This window comes from Schistosoma mansoni, chromosome 2 (genome assembly GCF_000237925.1).
Source record: "Schistosoma mansoni strain Puerto Rico chromosome 2, complete genome".
In the NCBI taxonomy this organism is placed as follows: Eukaryota; Metazoa; Platyhelminthes; class Trematoda; order Strigeidida; family Schistosomatidae; genus Schistosoma; species Schistosoma mansoni.
This window is the reverse complement of record NC_031496.1, coordinates 5,602,149-5,618,177: the sequence shown is the minus strand read 5'-3', so window position 1 is coordinate 5,618,177 and position 16,029 is coordinate 5,602,149. Positions and strand designations below refer to the sequence as shown.

General features: G+C 33.9%; 1 protein-coding gene across 1 annotated transcript in view; it reads right to left on the bottom strand.

The window, feature by feature from the left end:
• Smp_134300 (putative beta-hexosaminidase B) overlaps nt 1–16,029 on the bottom strand; it is a gene marked incomplete at both ends in the record, with an annotated part of 39,510 nt that overhangs the window by 6,775 nt on the left and 16,706 nt on the right. The window contains 6 exons of the mRNA XM_018795449.1: nt 681–774; nt 2,334–2,417; nt 5,992–6,196; nt 11,061–11,166; nt 12,411–12,512; nt 14,958–15,068. Of these exons, the coding sequence (XP_018649761.1) occupies nt 681–774; nt 2,334–2,417; nt 5,992–6,196; nt 11,061–11,166; nt 12,411–12,512; nt 14,958–15,068 (702 nt within the window). The remainder of the gene's footprint in view (nt 1–680; nt 775–2,333; nt 2,418–5,991; nt 6,197–11,060; nt 11,167–12,410; nt 12,513–14,957; nt 15,069–16,029) is intronic.

Genomic DNA, 16,029 nt, shown 5'->3' with positions numbered 1-16,029 from the left:
AAAAAGTAACCAGAACGGTGAGGGACTTGCAAATCCATGTACTTTCAACATGGTTAAAGATGGCACCATTTTTGCATACAAACGCATACATAAAGCTTCCTTGCTTTCACCGGACCACACTACACAGGACCAGGTCCATCACATCTCAATCAACAACAGGATCAGAAAGTCCATCAAACACGCAAGAGCACAGAGAGGAGTTGATCTGAGGGGCTTCACATCACCATCTGATAATCGTCCAACTAAAACTGAAGTTAAAGCATCATTGGACAGTTGAACAAGTAGCATTCAAGATGCTAACAAGCTCGTGAATTTCAAGATACATCCCAGTAACAACTGGAAAGCGATTAAAGAAGCAATAACCTCAACATGTCAGGTGCTGGACCGTAAAAACCAACAGAATAGGGAGTGCAGCTCCATAGACAGTTAGTTGGGCAGAGTTCAATGCGAAGATTCATATAACCAACATATAGGAATTATAATTCAACCCCATTGCACAAGCCACTGGTTATTCGAACGCAGTAGCTAAGTGAATAACACGATGGGGTTTGGAGCGAACAGTACTGGTACTGATTTCGAGTCTGGGATGCAAGTATAACCCCAGCTGACGAGTCCCAAATGGGATAAAAAGTAGAATATTGAGTGCAATTTCTTTAAATTACAAAGTATTTTTTCCTTACGTCGGTTACATGTTCTACGACATCTTCCCATAGAATTAAATTTCGTTTTGATTGAGGATTCTTCTTGCCTATTTGAGTAACTATATTTTGTACACTGTAGAAAGACAAAATTAGGGAAATTAAATATACGATCATACATTTGAACATAAATATCCAGATTACATTCATGTATTCTCATATGAAAAGCATCGATACACTGGTGAATAAACAAATATTTATTGGTGAGTGAAATATTTTACCAACTAAAAATTAATAAGCGGTTTTATAGTCAGTTAAGCTTATTTATAAATGTAAATTAGCGTACAATGCACTAAATATGGATTAAATTCTTTCCGAAATATAGATAGGCAACGGCAACCGAATCTGTTAATTTTATAATCTGTTTATAAGAAGTCAAACGAATTAACATTGAAGGTTTTTGATGAATCCGCAAAGTCATATTAAATTGATCTCTATTATCCTTGTCGAGATTAAACGTTGACTATTCTTGTTTGTTTGAATCTTCTCATTGGTGTTTTTAGGACTGCAACTGGTCAGTCCCAAATTGGCATATGTGCATACTGTGCGTATTGCCTCGATATAGCCTAAATTCACAAGCATGGTAAGTCCAAGAGTGAACATCAACTCTGAGATGCAGGTGCATCCACCCAAATAGAACGAAACGCGAGTCCTGGATTCCACTGCTAGTCACTATCCATTTTTGCTTACCATGCTTGTTGACTATTCTTGTTAATTCCAGTACACAGTTGTAAGCTAAACAAATTATTATTTGGTAAAACAAAAAATAGAGCTAAGAACTTTCTTTTCCATCGTGGCACTACCTCATTCTTTCGAAAAATATTCAAACAATTTTCTAATCTCTTTAACTTGCATGTTTCTATATACTCACAATATTCGTCTTTTGATTCTTACGCAGTTACCATAAAATTTTCTTTTCATCGAAAGATTTTGCTAATTATTTTTCTAAATATTACGTAATCTGGCTGTCATAATTGAATGCCTGACAGTTTCTGCAATAAATTAATTTGGCTGTTGTATTCCTCTTTCTTCTAATTACTCAATCATTTGATATTAATTTGTGATTATTGCGAAATTGTGTAATTATTATGTTACACTACTAATTGATTAGTATTATTGTTGTAGACCATATATATATATATATATATATATATATATATATATCGTTTCACCGAAATTCTCAAGTGGAAATTGTCATTACAGTCACTATTTACTGTAGAAATATACATATTCTGGAAAAATAAAACTTTGATAGACCTTAGATACCTTAATACGATAAATATAGAATAATATCTACAAACCGCTTTTGAGAAGAGTAACCACTCACACAAGTTCATGAAATAAAAGAATTATCATTTCAACAAAAAGCATAAAATTATACACACCGAATGAAGAACATATGCTACATGAGAAAGTAATCCCATGAATAAAAACCAAATTATCGAGATATTTAGAAATAGGATACACAAAATACTCAGAAGACTTCTCCTGTTTATTTTACGAAAACTGAAGAACACAAAAACAGATGGAAATAAAGGTAGTATCATCTAAAAAACTGATAATCCGTCACCTTACTATGTTTGTAAATGACTTAAGAAAAAAACATCCTTATTCAAAATAATGTCAGCAAATTACCATCTCCAAAAGTAGTTAATCCAAAATATTGAGCTGGATTGATCATAATTTTCAACGCCCTGTACAATTCCAGGATCACGCTCCCTTTTAGAAAAGATATAAATATTTATAACAAAGAAAATATATGGAATCGAGAAAGTAAATTAATGTGATCTAAAACATTTATTTGAACGAAGAATGTTCGTCTTAACGGATTCTCTTCAGATCTTAACGTTATCCATTTAAATTATTAATTTAAAAAGTGATCAGGTTTAAGACTTTGAAACTAACAAGCCTTGGCAAAAAGTTACTGACCCGATAAGTAATTGTAAAGGATTGGTTTATACTGGCACTATGACCAGTTTTCACTAAATGGACAATTATCGAGCTGTTCACTTTCTTCATTAGGGTTTGCTTAGCCACTTTTGGAGTTGTTTGAGAGCACGGAAATGTAAATTCCTAGAACTCTGACCAATATAACTTACTGTACAAGAGCAGTCGGACTCATAAATACAAAATGAGGTGGTCATTCTGATTAGTTCATCTTTTAGCCTCGGTGTCACCATTGGGCGAGTGTAAAATATTATTTGTAGTTCCCCAGCGTTGAATGATTTTCGGATTGTTCTGCGTATTCTCCGAATTAATATTTCGCTAGCAGCATCCCCTCCGAATTTCAGGTGCATGAACGGGGATTCCTTATCCATCGTTTGTATTTCGCCTATTGTAACCTTCGTGATTGTACATTTGTTTATAAACTTTCCAGGGTACCCGTTTTCCCAAGGGTATTACAGCTATGTAGTCGATAACTCTTTTTTATCAATTTTCTCTTATACTGTAAAGGTACAAAGCTAAGAAAATTTGTGTACTGTCCTGTTTCTCATATAATCACCCAGTTTAGAGAAGCTAATAGCACGGAGATGATCTAAAAATGGTCTAATGATTTCATTATGACAAACCGACAGCAGATGAACTAAACTGTTACATCTGAGCATAAATTGCTTGGAGTTAAGAACTTTTATTTAACCGAAGAAGTGTAAGAGAAGTAATGACGTAGTGAACGAAGATCAACTTATTTTTCAATGCAAAATTACAGAGTTCATTTGTAAAATGTGAAAAACCATACACAAAATATTTCATTTGCAAATCTTACATTATTGTCTTAAACTTTACCGTTCCCTCATCGTTATCACAATTACTCTCAGTTTTCATTTCCATTAAAGTAGCTTTTCATACTTATATGATGACGGTAAAATATACACTCAAAACGATTTTCAGTCTTAATTGATAGACATAAGATGAATATTGTAGTAAAATAATAATAATACAAATGCAGACGAATTGTTACTGTTTAAATAACTGTCTGTTAAATAAGGTAATTGAAGGGCTTGACAAAATTAACCCTAAACAAACTTAATTGTACGAGAGATGCTATAACATTATCTCTAAAGGTCACCACCCGCTTCAGAATCATTTAGTTGTGAAACTGGTTTTTATCGTCGTGCAAAGTAAAGTAGTTGTTTTCTGCTGGGTTCTTGTACCATCGTTTCTATGTAAGTCGCGAAAAAATTATGTTAGTAGTAATTACATATTATAATTAGATTGGTCAGTGGACACGTCTTTTCCGACGGGAAGTCTAATTACCTCAGTTGAACGCAAATGACAAAATTACGATTCCGATAAAATATTTCGCGAAATCTAATTATCCCTATCGAGGAAGATTGAGTGTACAATAGAATGAGTAATGCTGAAGTAATCATTGGACACTAATTAGAAACTCTAACCAGCTGACGACGTTGTGAAATTTGCTGACAAAAGTAGTTAAGACATATGTTACGCATACCTAGCCGTCATCTACACATACTTGAAACAGGTTGAAATAAACTCAGGAGTGACCAAACCAAGACGTCAAATCAGTTCATGATGTCACTAACTGTCAGTATTGATGTATCAGAACGAAGATTAAAGAAATGGTATCTTCGTTTAACCCATCAATTATTATTATGTAGCTTGTTATTTACAACTTATTTACAGTCACATATTTACATCTTGTCTTATTCACATCCATTTTTGGTTTGTTCATATACAATTGTGACTTTTTCCACTTAAGGTGTGATGTGGTCCAAGATGTCTGTAAATAATCCACTTGTGCTTGAAATATAATATACGGTAGAAGCAGGCTACCAACTTCTCTTCCGACTCAAAGTAAGGGACGGAGAAAAGTTTGCTGATAGTGAACCAGTAGGAGCTTAGCTTGAGTCAGTTTAAATTTAACTGTTCTGATCAGAAAGTATAATTGGTCAAGTCTAAGATACCAAACTTTATAGTCAATAGTAGACGGGGGATAGAAAGAACTTTATTTAGAATCCTGACTAGTGACTTCAGTACGTGAAAACTATTAGCGTCTCAAGGCATAACCCCGAGAAGTACCGACAGTTTATGAAGTAATAGCATTTAGATTGTGTTGGCATCTCCAGATTACCTAGTCAGAGTCCAGAGGGTTATTACGACGAATGATAATTAACATGCCCCAGATTCGGGACAAATGCATTTACTCTTTGCCTTCCGATGAATCTTAGCTTTAAAATTATCCCATACTTTTCTAACCTACAATTTCGTTCTTTTTCCTCATATCATTGTGTCTATTGCTAAGCTTTTTGATTACCACTGATACTGCCACTACTCTGGGATTAGTCTAGATAGTCCCAAGTTGCTTAGTTGATATGATGTGGCAATTTGAACCGATGCATATATGCGACAGGTTCTACACTGCACACACCTAACTGACTGATTACAGTGTTGAGTGACAAAGAAAGAAAACCTAAAAATGTATGTGTAAGAAATAAGAAAGGCAGAGGGTTCTCAATATTCTTTGCTAAATACTTCAGTACATACTAACAACAGTAAAAAGTAAAACACTGGTATTTAAATAACCAGCTATGTGAAGAACTCACAGTATTTATTAAAAAAACAACATAACATCGCCCAATACTCAATGAACGATTATTATAAACGCCTTAGTCCTACAGAAGACTAACCACAGCTAGAAGAGTAAATTAGTAATATCTCTGATTGTGATCCCGATCCGTAAAATCATAAGAAATAGCAATGCTATAACGCTTGCAGATAAACTTTACTATTTTCATATAACGAAATCTCATCGATTGAATTCAACAGTTTAACACTACTAAAACTTGTGTCTATGACAACTTAGTTAATCAGCCAAATTAAATTTTGTTTTAAGGTTTTATCCATATAACAGCAATTCCAATTGAATAAATACACGTTGGAAAGTTAAACATGAAAAGACAAATATATCAATCAGTAATTTTCTGCGAAGATTACAATTGCATCACAAACTGCTGTTTCTTTTGATTTTTATAAATGATCTGTCCTAAGAAATAGTAATCATGAGGAAATGTTTAGGACTTTGAAGCTAGGTAACGCGGGTTCAAATCCTATAGGGTTTATCAATTCACTCAAGATTATAGGTACGCCTTGCCAACGAGTATCAAACAGCACAAACATAGGGTCCAGGATTTCCTTTCAACTACCTCCAACTATCTAATAACTGATTACTTATGGATGAAAAGCTGTTCTATAGAAAGTATAAGCTTTTCTGATAGAAAAGTTGTTTTGGAAGAAAATCATTGAAAAAACCAAAGGGTGTTTAATAACTAACCAACATATTGTTTCTACTTCATCACCACCCAGATGAACATAATCATCTAAAAATAATTGAAAAACTTCGTTAAATAAATTTTCTAAAAGTTCATATGTTTTATTTGAAGCTGGATTGAGTGGGCCGTAATATGCAAGATTTTTAGAATCATATTGACATTGTGACATAATTTCGGGATGAGAAAGTGACAAACTTCGAGTATGACCTACGGGAGTTTAAAGAAGCAAAACAAGAAAACAAAACTGTCAACTAATACATTCTGATGAGTGAAAAGTCATAAAAATAAACTTCATTTAGAACAAATAACATTTGATATTCAAACAGTTGTACTGACTAAATTATGTACGGTATATCGAAATAGATTGGAGTTAGTTCATTCACAAACGCTTGACACATTAAGTTATTGATATTTTCAAAAATCATTTAATAAAATATATTTAATTTGGACACCAAATATTAGAATAAATTGAAACAAAGACCGCTTTAGAGAATAACTCAACTGACAGTTCACAAAAAAGAACAAGAGGTTTAATTACGGTAAGCTTTTAAATATTTACTACAGTTATTTTTAACAGATACATCTTGCACACTATTGAATGAAAATAAGCTCTTAAAAAAACAAAAGACTGAACTGATTGGAAACTTATTAAAATTAAGCTGGAGATATTCTTATAAAGTGATACATCAATATCACAAATAACGAAAACGAACACCCAAATTATATATTCAAGAATTTCAGTTTTTCCGCTGTTGATACTGTTATATCCTAGTGAAAACTAAACTACGGGTAACTTCTAAGAACTATTAATGGACTAATATTATATACATGTTCTTATTGTATAACTATTTTGTAACAAGATTATGTATATCTATATTCCTCTTATTATGAGCTTTATTTTGACCCATAGACTATTGTGATACGATTCACTGGTTTTAAATTATGTTCAGTTTACTAATTACCGTCTCCCACGTTCACAGATCATGAGCAGATTGCCTACATATAACCTAGATTGTTTGAAGCAATGCATAAAGTTGTAGCAATAATACAAATAATTATCATGAGATGATATGAGAGTAGTACGATGTTTACAAGTTGACTTAATTTGCTATTAATACTCATTAATGAATAACCACGAGCCGATTAAGGATGAAAACTAAAATACTCGGACCACAAAAGGCGTCATATTTGCAAACTACTGAGCCAAATTTAAACAATTTACATTTTAAATTTCGATCAAGCGATAACATAGGGTGTACTTTAATCACTGTTATTGGTGAATAAACATCATAAAATACAACAGTCGGGACCTTTTACTGCAATACTGAAAAATCCATCTTAAAGCTAGTTACCAGCAGTTCTTACTTACCGATGTGACTTCGCAGAGATCTAATTGATTAAAATTGCAAACAAGAGAGGAGGTAATGAAGATTTATTCAGAAATCAATGATTCAATCATTTGATAATCAAATAACCCATTACAATGCTATAAAACTTAAATCGACCAACTCGGGATACACTGAAGTAATCAAATACTTTTATAAGTATATTCATCAAAATAAAAATGTGTATCCGTTTGTTTATGTGATTAAAAAGTATTTTGAAAACCAACGCTCTGTTTATATACTTTAATTCTTAAGGTTACCATGGTCGCATGATACAGAAGCCTAATCCACATTAAAAACAAATTTGACGCACTTTCTGATTGGAAATAACAGTTTCCTTCAGCAAATTCATCTTTTTTCAAAACAGTAGTGTCAGATGTAACTTAACCTGTACTATTTTAAAGTGATTACTGATCAAACGCTGGATAGAGAATGGTTGAAGATAAAGTTAACCTTTCCATCCCGTAGAAAATTATTCTAACTATCAAGACTCTATTCTAACACTTGAGAGGTCTTCATTTAAAACAGACATGAGACCTCATGGTGAAAGCGAAAATTACTCCGCAATCACGACGCCTATGCTTGTTCTGAAGACCACAGTATCAATCAATACAAGCATGTGGAGTGTTTGCATAATGTAAGAGACCGAGAGACCACTCAGAGAGTTGCGGAAATAAGAAGACACAACCGGGTGACGCTCAGAATAAGTAAAACCTACTGTACGTAAGTTTGACGGGAAAGATTAATCATGCGAGAGGCCCTATTCGAATCAGGACATGAAGAAAATGCCTCACACAAAGAGTTGCACTGATGATTTTCTAACAAGCATGAAACCCACTTATAGGATAGAAATTTCATAGACTCAACACAAAAAAAGCATCTTACAAAACGGAGAAGGCAGAGATTGAATGTCATATAACAGCAAAGGTGATGAAAATCAGTTTATGAGAAGTAATTACGAAAGTATCTGACGATCCTGATAGGCGACATAAAAGGCGAAATCAGAATGCATAGCAATGGGTATGAAGATGTCATGGAACGATATAGAATGGGAATAAGTAACCAGAACGGTGAGGGACTTGCAAATCCATGTACTTTCAACATGGTTAAAGATGGCACCATTTTTGCATACAAACGCATACATAAAGCTTCCTTGCTTTCACCGGACCACACTACACAGGACCAGGTCCATCACATCTCAATCAACAACAGGATCAGAAAGTCCATCAAACACGCAAGAGCACAGAGAGGAGTTGATCTGAGGGGCTTCACATCACCATCTGATAATCGTCCAACTAAAACTGAAGTTAAAGCATCATTGGACAGTTGAACAAGTAGCATTCAAGATGCTAACAAGCTCGTGAATTTCAAGATACATCCCAGTAACAACTGGAAAGCGATTAAAGAAGCAATAACCTCAACATGTCAGGTGCTGGACCGTAAAAACCAACAGAATAGGGAGTGCAGCTCCATAGACAGTTAGTTGGGCAGAGTTCAATGCGAAGATTCATATAACCAACATATAGGAATTATAATTCAACCCCATTGCACAAGCCACTGGTTATTCGAACGCAGTAGCTAAGTGAATAACACGATGGGGTTTGGAGCGAACAGTACTGGTACTGATTTCGAGTCTTTATAAGAGCATCAACACTGGGATGCAGGTATAAACCTAGATGGTGAGTTCGTTAAATGAACAAATACATAAATTGGATTCCATTATTTGGCACTATTAGTCCAATTAATGTAAAATATAAACATTTAGTTGTGAGGATTATCTACGAATCTGTTAAATCAAGTTAAATTATATCAAACTAGTTCTTTTATTCCACACAGAGACGAATCCATGTGAAGACAGGCAGTGTAGCACCAACCTCTGAAGCAGAAGGCTTAAACACACACATGGGTAAAGGAAAGATCCTATAATACAAAACAGAGAGCACAAACATAAACAGTTGATGTAGAAGCTTTAGAAGACACGTAAATTTTACGAAGGTGGTTAATATCATCGATAAACAAGGATCTGATGCAGATGTAAAGGCAAGGATTGACAAAGCAGCGGTAACATTCCCACAACTGAAGGACACATAGAACTCTAAACAACTGTCAGCCAACACCAAAACCAGAATTTTTAATACTAACGTCAAGACAGTTCTATTGTACGAAGCCTGAACTTGGAGAACTACTACAACTATCATCAAAAAGTACAAGTATTTATAAACAGTTGCATTTGCAAGATACTCAATGTTCGTTGACCAAATTCCATCAGGAGCAACCTATTGTGGCAGAGAATGTTTAGAAGTCTTTATATCATGGAAAAAAGTAAAGTCTTGAGGGTCGTTTAGATACTGATTTACACCTATATCAAGACTTAAATATAAAAGAACCACAACTAAATGATGATAACAGTAGAGAATCGCTTGTAATTTTATACTACGAATATATAAGGAATCTTTAACTTCATTACTTGATGAGTAGCAGGCTATCTGCAACTGAAGAATATCTGGAACTCAAAACAATTGTCAACCAACACCAAGGTTAGAATTTTCAATACAAATGTCAAGACAGTTCTATTGTATGGGGCGGAGACGTGGAGAACTACGAAAGCCATTATCCAGAAGATACAAGTGTTTATTAACAGCTGTCTACGCAAGATACTTCGGATCCGATGGCCAGACACTATCAGCAACAAGTTACTGTGGGAGACAACAAACCAGATTCCAGCGGAGGAAGAAGCGATGGAAATGGATTGGGCACACTTTGAGGAAATCACCTAATTGTGTCACAAGACAAGCCCTCACATGGAATCCTGAAGGTCAAAGGAGAAGAGGAAGACCAAAGAACACATTACGCCGAGAAATAGAGACGGACATGAGAAGAATGAATAAAAACTGGATAGAACTAGAAAAGAAGGCCCAGGACAGAGTGGGTTGGAGAAAGCTGGTCGGCGGCCTATGCTCCATTGGGAGTAACAGGCGTAAGTAAGTAAGTAAGGCTATTTATGGAAAGGTAAAGTCATTGTTGCATTGTATAAGGACTTAATGTTTAATTTGCTGACTGAATGTTGAAATACCATATACAATGTATCAAAAACTTTGGATAGTGATGGAGTGAAATTAACCCATAGGTAATTGATTTTCACAATTTAACACACAAATCTGTATGTCATGGTTGAATTTAACGATCAATAAAATATAATTTTCAAACTCAAAGTTCACGGGAAAAGTTAAATAATGATCGTTTAGGTTTTAAATGGGTTTGCCTTCAAAGTAGGTGTCCATGGAGTTGATAAAATGCATTATAATATAAAAAAGGTTGAAAAATGAAAAACAGATACACTGAAAAATAACCAGTCGTGATTAGAAAAACTCAAAATATCAAGGCTAAAAAATGAAGTTTTATTGCTTGGTATTGAAATTATGTGTATTTATCTATGTGTTTTAAATAGAAAAAGAGTGTGAACAGAAATGTATGACAACACCTTAGAATACCAGAAGCTAAAATTTAAGTGAAGTAAAACAAGAACATGTAAATTTAGAGCATTTCGTTGGTGGGAGAAACAAGAAAGTATTGAAAACCCTGTTATTTCAAGTAAATATATGAAAACTAAAAATTAAAAGAAACTTAGTACATAAATTAATAATAAAGTGGGTGGTATAACATGCGTATCTGAAAAATAACAATACCTGGTATATCGAATTCAGGAATAACACGAATGCCTCGAAATCGGGCAAACTCCACAATTTCTTTGATATCTTTCGATGTATAAACTAAGTCTTCTCGATAAGCACCCTAGAAATACCCAGAACAGACATACAAACACGTGTACATGGTAATAAATTATGAGAACAATAAAATGTTACACGCACAAGGGATAAAACTGTAGCTAAAGTGCAATTATTCAAAATTATCAAACGGTAAATATAAACCTCACTAACCGACCCTTTTAATTTAATAATATTTCAACCTAAAGAAATTACACGTATGTTGCTATGAAAAAAGAAGCTACGGTGCTACAGTGAATGACCAATGGACAACAGTCAGACAAATTATGAGATGTAATACTTAAACCAATTTACGCTAACAGACAAGTACGTTTTAACAATACCGAAAAAAAATGAGGATCCAAGCAATTGAAATTTTTAAAACTGGTTATGGTAAGACTGAGAAAAGCAATGATTTGTGAGATAATAATACAGGCAGCAGTTCACTCGACATGGGAGCAGTAGTATTAAAGGGTAAGAAGCAAACTTCATCCACTACGATAAAAACCTTATCACTGATAGTTTAGAAATTAATTGTGGATAAATACTGATAGCCACTTATTCTTCCTAAAAAGAAAATTGTTGCTCAGTCACCAAACAAGATTAAAATGAGAGAAGAATAGTCGTAGGGAGAGACTGAAACGATTTTTTTCAGGAATAAAAGTTACATATTACATAAGAATCGCGTCATATTACGAATTAATTGAAGCTGAAAATGTAGATGTTCGGATGTCGATTTCATGGTTTAAATTACTTCACCCTCCGTGAGGCACGAAGGGCCAGAAAATTTGTCTCGCATGAGGTCGGTCGGTGCACATAACGAAGTAGTCTCGTAATAGATGAAACATCTATTTAGTTTCAATGACACATTATACGATAGGCTAACGAACGAAGATCTGTTCATGGGCAAATCAACTGTTTTATATAAAATAAACGCTGCATTTGTAAACAGTAAACAGTACAATAAATACACTACTTGTACATATTTGAGCTGTCTCTTACAAACTCTACCGTTCTTCCATTCCTGTTGTTACATTGACTGCGCTGTTTTTCTTCTTTTCTTCTCATTTTCCTCTTCTATCAACAAGAATTGTACTTCCGATTCCTGATACTACTATCCGTATAAATGGCACACACCACAATTGCACCAAGAAATGAAAATCACCCAAAAGTTACAAAAGGTCCATTTTACAAATTTGATAATTAATCATATATAAAAGCATATCTATTTTTCTAGTTGCAAAAAACTTATCATTCTCAAACAAAACATACTTTAGCTGAAAGTTCAGGATATACATCACTTTGATATGGAAATGACTGGTCATCCACAATATGCCAATGTAAAACATTTAATTTATTATAACTCATAGCTTCCTAAAGAAGATAGAAAGTATATCCAAAATCAAAATATTAACGAAATGTATACAAAATATAAATATGTAATTGAATAAATCACCAGGCTGGTTTCTTAACATTGATTACAAAGATCTTACAATAAGAGAGAGAAAAAATAGACTAAATTGAAAGGGTTACTTTTATTACCATGAATGTTGTTTTGGATTAATCACTTGATTAGACATATGGTCAATTTTTAAGAGGCACAACCATCTTTTAAATATATATCAGTCAGGTTGATTCATGTGAACTCCTACGGTTTTTACTTCCTCCATAAGGTAAAATATTGAAACACAAAGTAGACTAATTAGAATCCGATAGGTAGATTTAAAAACTATTTTCTCATTAATTCGGTATTCAGAATCGACTAGATGTAAGAAAATGGAATTTCTTATTGCAAACGTCTGTCATTCCTCTAAACATAAAACTATGTTGTTCAGAAGAGCAAATGTTTTAAAATTGAGGACAAGTTATATTCTATTAGGATTACAAAATGAATGAGGTAAAATATATTAAAAACTAAGTAAAAAAAATACAAGTTAGTAAATATCAGTTTACAATTATATGATGACACTGAATTAAAACTAAACCTACAGTTTAAAACGATTTCTGATTAACTTAAGTTTGGTTGCTACTGTTGGCCAGATTCGAGACATCTCAGCCACGAGATGCAGAAAATTTATTACTTACGTCGGTTACGCCTTGTGGAAGAGCATAGGCTGCCCACCAGCATTCTTCATCCAACTCTGTCCTCCATTCTCTTTTCTTTCGAACTGTTTCCAATTCCTATTCATTCTTTTGATATCTGCCTCCAATTACCGACGTAATGCGTTCTTTGATCTGTCCCTTTTCCTTTCGCCTTCAGGATTTCACACCTTAGAGCTTGCCTCGTGGCACTGATGATTTCCGTAATACATGTACTATTAACCCCCAGCGTCTTTTTCCAAGTCCCTCTTCGGCCGGAAGTTGGTTTGTTCCCTCCCACAGTACGTTCATGCTGATGGTAACCGGCCAACGGACATTGAGTATCTTGCAAATGCAACTGTTTATAAATACTTGTACTTTTTGATGATAGTTGTAGTAGTTCTCCAAGTTCAGGCTTCGTACAATAGAACTGTCTTGACGTTAGTATTAAAAATTCTGGTTTTGGTGTTGGCTGACAGTTGTTTAGAGTTCTATGTGTCCTTCAGTTGTGGGAATGTTACCGCTGCTTTGTCAATCCTTGCCTTTACATCTACATCAGATCCTCCTAATGCAGATGTAAATTTATACTTGAAGCCAAACGTTATATAATACTATTCAAAAAATACTTTATGATCTTTGAGCAAAGTAACTAATGTCATATTTCTCAGTTATCAGTAATTCACAATATCATATCAGTATAATGGTGCACCTTCCATTTAGACAATATATTATTAACATATTGTACATTTGAAACGAACATATATTTACATTGAAAGATAAATACATATTATGAAGTAAATGGATAGCTTTCAAAAGTCAAAGTTTATAGTATATTAAAAAAAATGACTAGGGATATACATAATTTATTTCAGTGTATTAAGTCAATCAAAATAAGCAAGCTTTATATGAACATTTTGAATAGACAAGATATTGTCAAAATGTATTTTGTTTTAGTCAGAAGAAACAATAAACAAAAATACAGTTTATGTCAAGCATTTACTTCAGTGACATTATAATTAGAAATATAAACATCTGAATCTTGCAGAAATCAATAGACTTAGGAAGACAAAAAATGTTCAACGTTTTGAAATGCGAAGCATAAACTTTTACTTCCGTTCATCTAACCTCTGCAGTCCTGTCTATTTAAAAATTTTTATGAACCTTAGTGAATAGAATACTTCTAATGTGAAGATAAGATACATCAATACTGTATAAACTGAAGTGGTAATATCGGTTTTCAATAAACGAACTAGTGGATGAAAATTAGACACAAACTTCCAAAGTACAGATCTAGTAAACTAACTATTAGATTTAAAAGACACGTGGCATTTGATTAATTGCGAGAAATTCATTAGATTCTACAATTACTGTAATTCTTTAACGTTGGAGATTGTGGAGATTATTAGATTTTATAATTATACATTCATTGAAAACTAATAGGCACTGCTTCAAGCTAGTGTGGAGACCCTCAGTAGTATGTACTCACTACCACCCCTAAACCAAACATAAGAGATTTAAGTCTCCCGATGACTGCTCACTCAACCTTAACACTACTGGGGTAGCAACCAATGTTGTCTATCCCTAAATTCAATCAATTCGCAATACTGCACAACATTTTACAGATTAAGTTACTGCTAGACGGAATTTAGGCTCCCAACAGTTGTAATAGACACTATATCATTTAGTAAGCTATAAGTTTACAACCGACGATGCTGGATAAAAGTATAAAAACAAGCTTACCAAGTTCAATAAAATAACAGATTTGCTTATAAAATGCCTAGAAGTGTCAATCATTAATCCACGATGTTTGAAACGGGGGTAATCGACAATGTACGTTTGATTAACAAAAACCTGTAAGAAAAATAGTAATGAAAGGAAAGTAGGAAACAATTTTCACAACTTGAAGGTAAAAGTCGGATGATTGTAAATGAATACTGATTAAAAATCGAATAGCACTGCAAACCAAAGATTGAATCTATTCACACAATGACCGTTCGTCAGATATTAGAACATATACGGGATCAAAACTAAGACCCTCAGTTATAGTGAGCGTGTTGCTTTCAGACAACTAAGTAGGAATCGAGTGTTCAATCTACCCACAATGAATAATGTTTTGAGACCATCATATAGTGTCATCGATAAATTCTGTCTCACTCCCAAATTAGTTAAACCTAACTGACTATTGTTTCTTATTAGAACTTTAGGAACTATGTTATTTATTCCTATTGTGATTTACCCTGGTTACCTGTGCAGCAACTAAGAATAAGCAGTAATAAACTTTTTTTCGATGAACTCCAACTCTTTAGATCTAAAATTCACAGTGAGCAAAGTCTGAATCTAGGTTATGAAAATTTGCTTCTTTAGTTGTTATTGTAGTGTAAATAACATTCTCGTTGACTGAATTCTCAGGAATCGACCTCCTTCCAGGAGGTCTACTTATCAACTTGGAATACGATGACATAGTCCTATTTGGTGAAGATGCTGATAAAAATGCAGTCTTTTTGCAGCACTGAGCAACAATACCAGGATATTTGGAATGCGTTTCTCCCTCTCTAAATGCAAGCTGTTGCTTCAGGACGGGTCTGCGTCAACACCTGAACTAAGGATAAGGAGTGAAGTAGTCAAACGCGTGGACAACTGCACTTATCTTGGAAGTCTGATCAGCGCCTAATAGGTTGGTAACTGACGAAATCTCTGCATGGATTCAGAAAGCTCGTTTAGCTTCTGCTAACTTGAGTCACCTATGGCGAAGGTGAGATATCTCTCTATCAATTAAAAAACGAAAATACTGAGTAACGATTCGTCCTGTTCT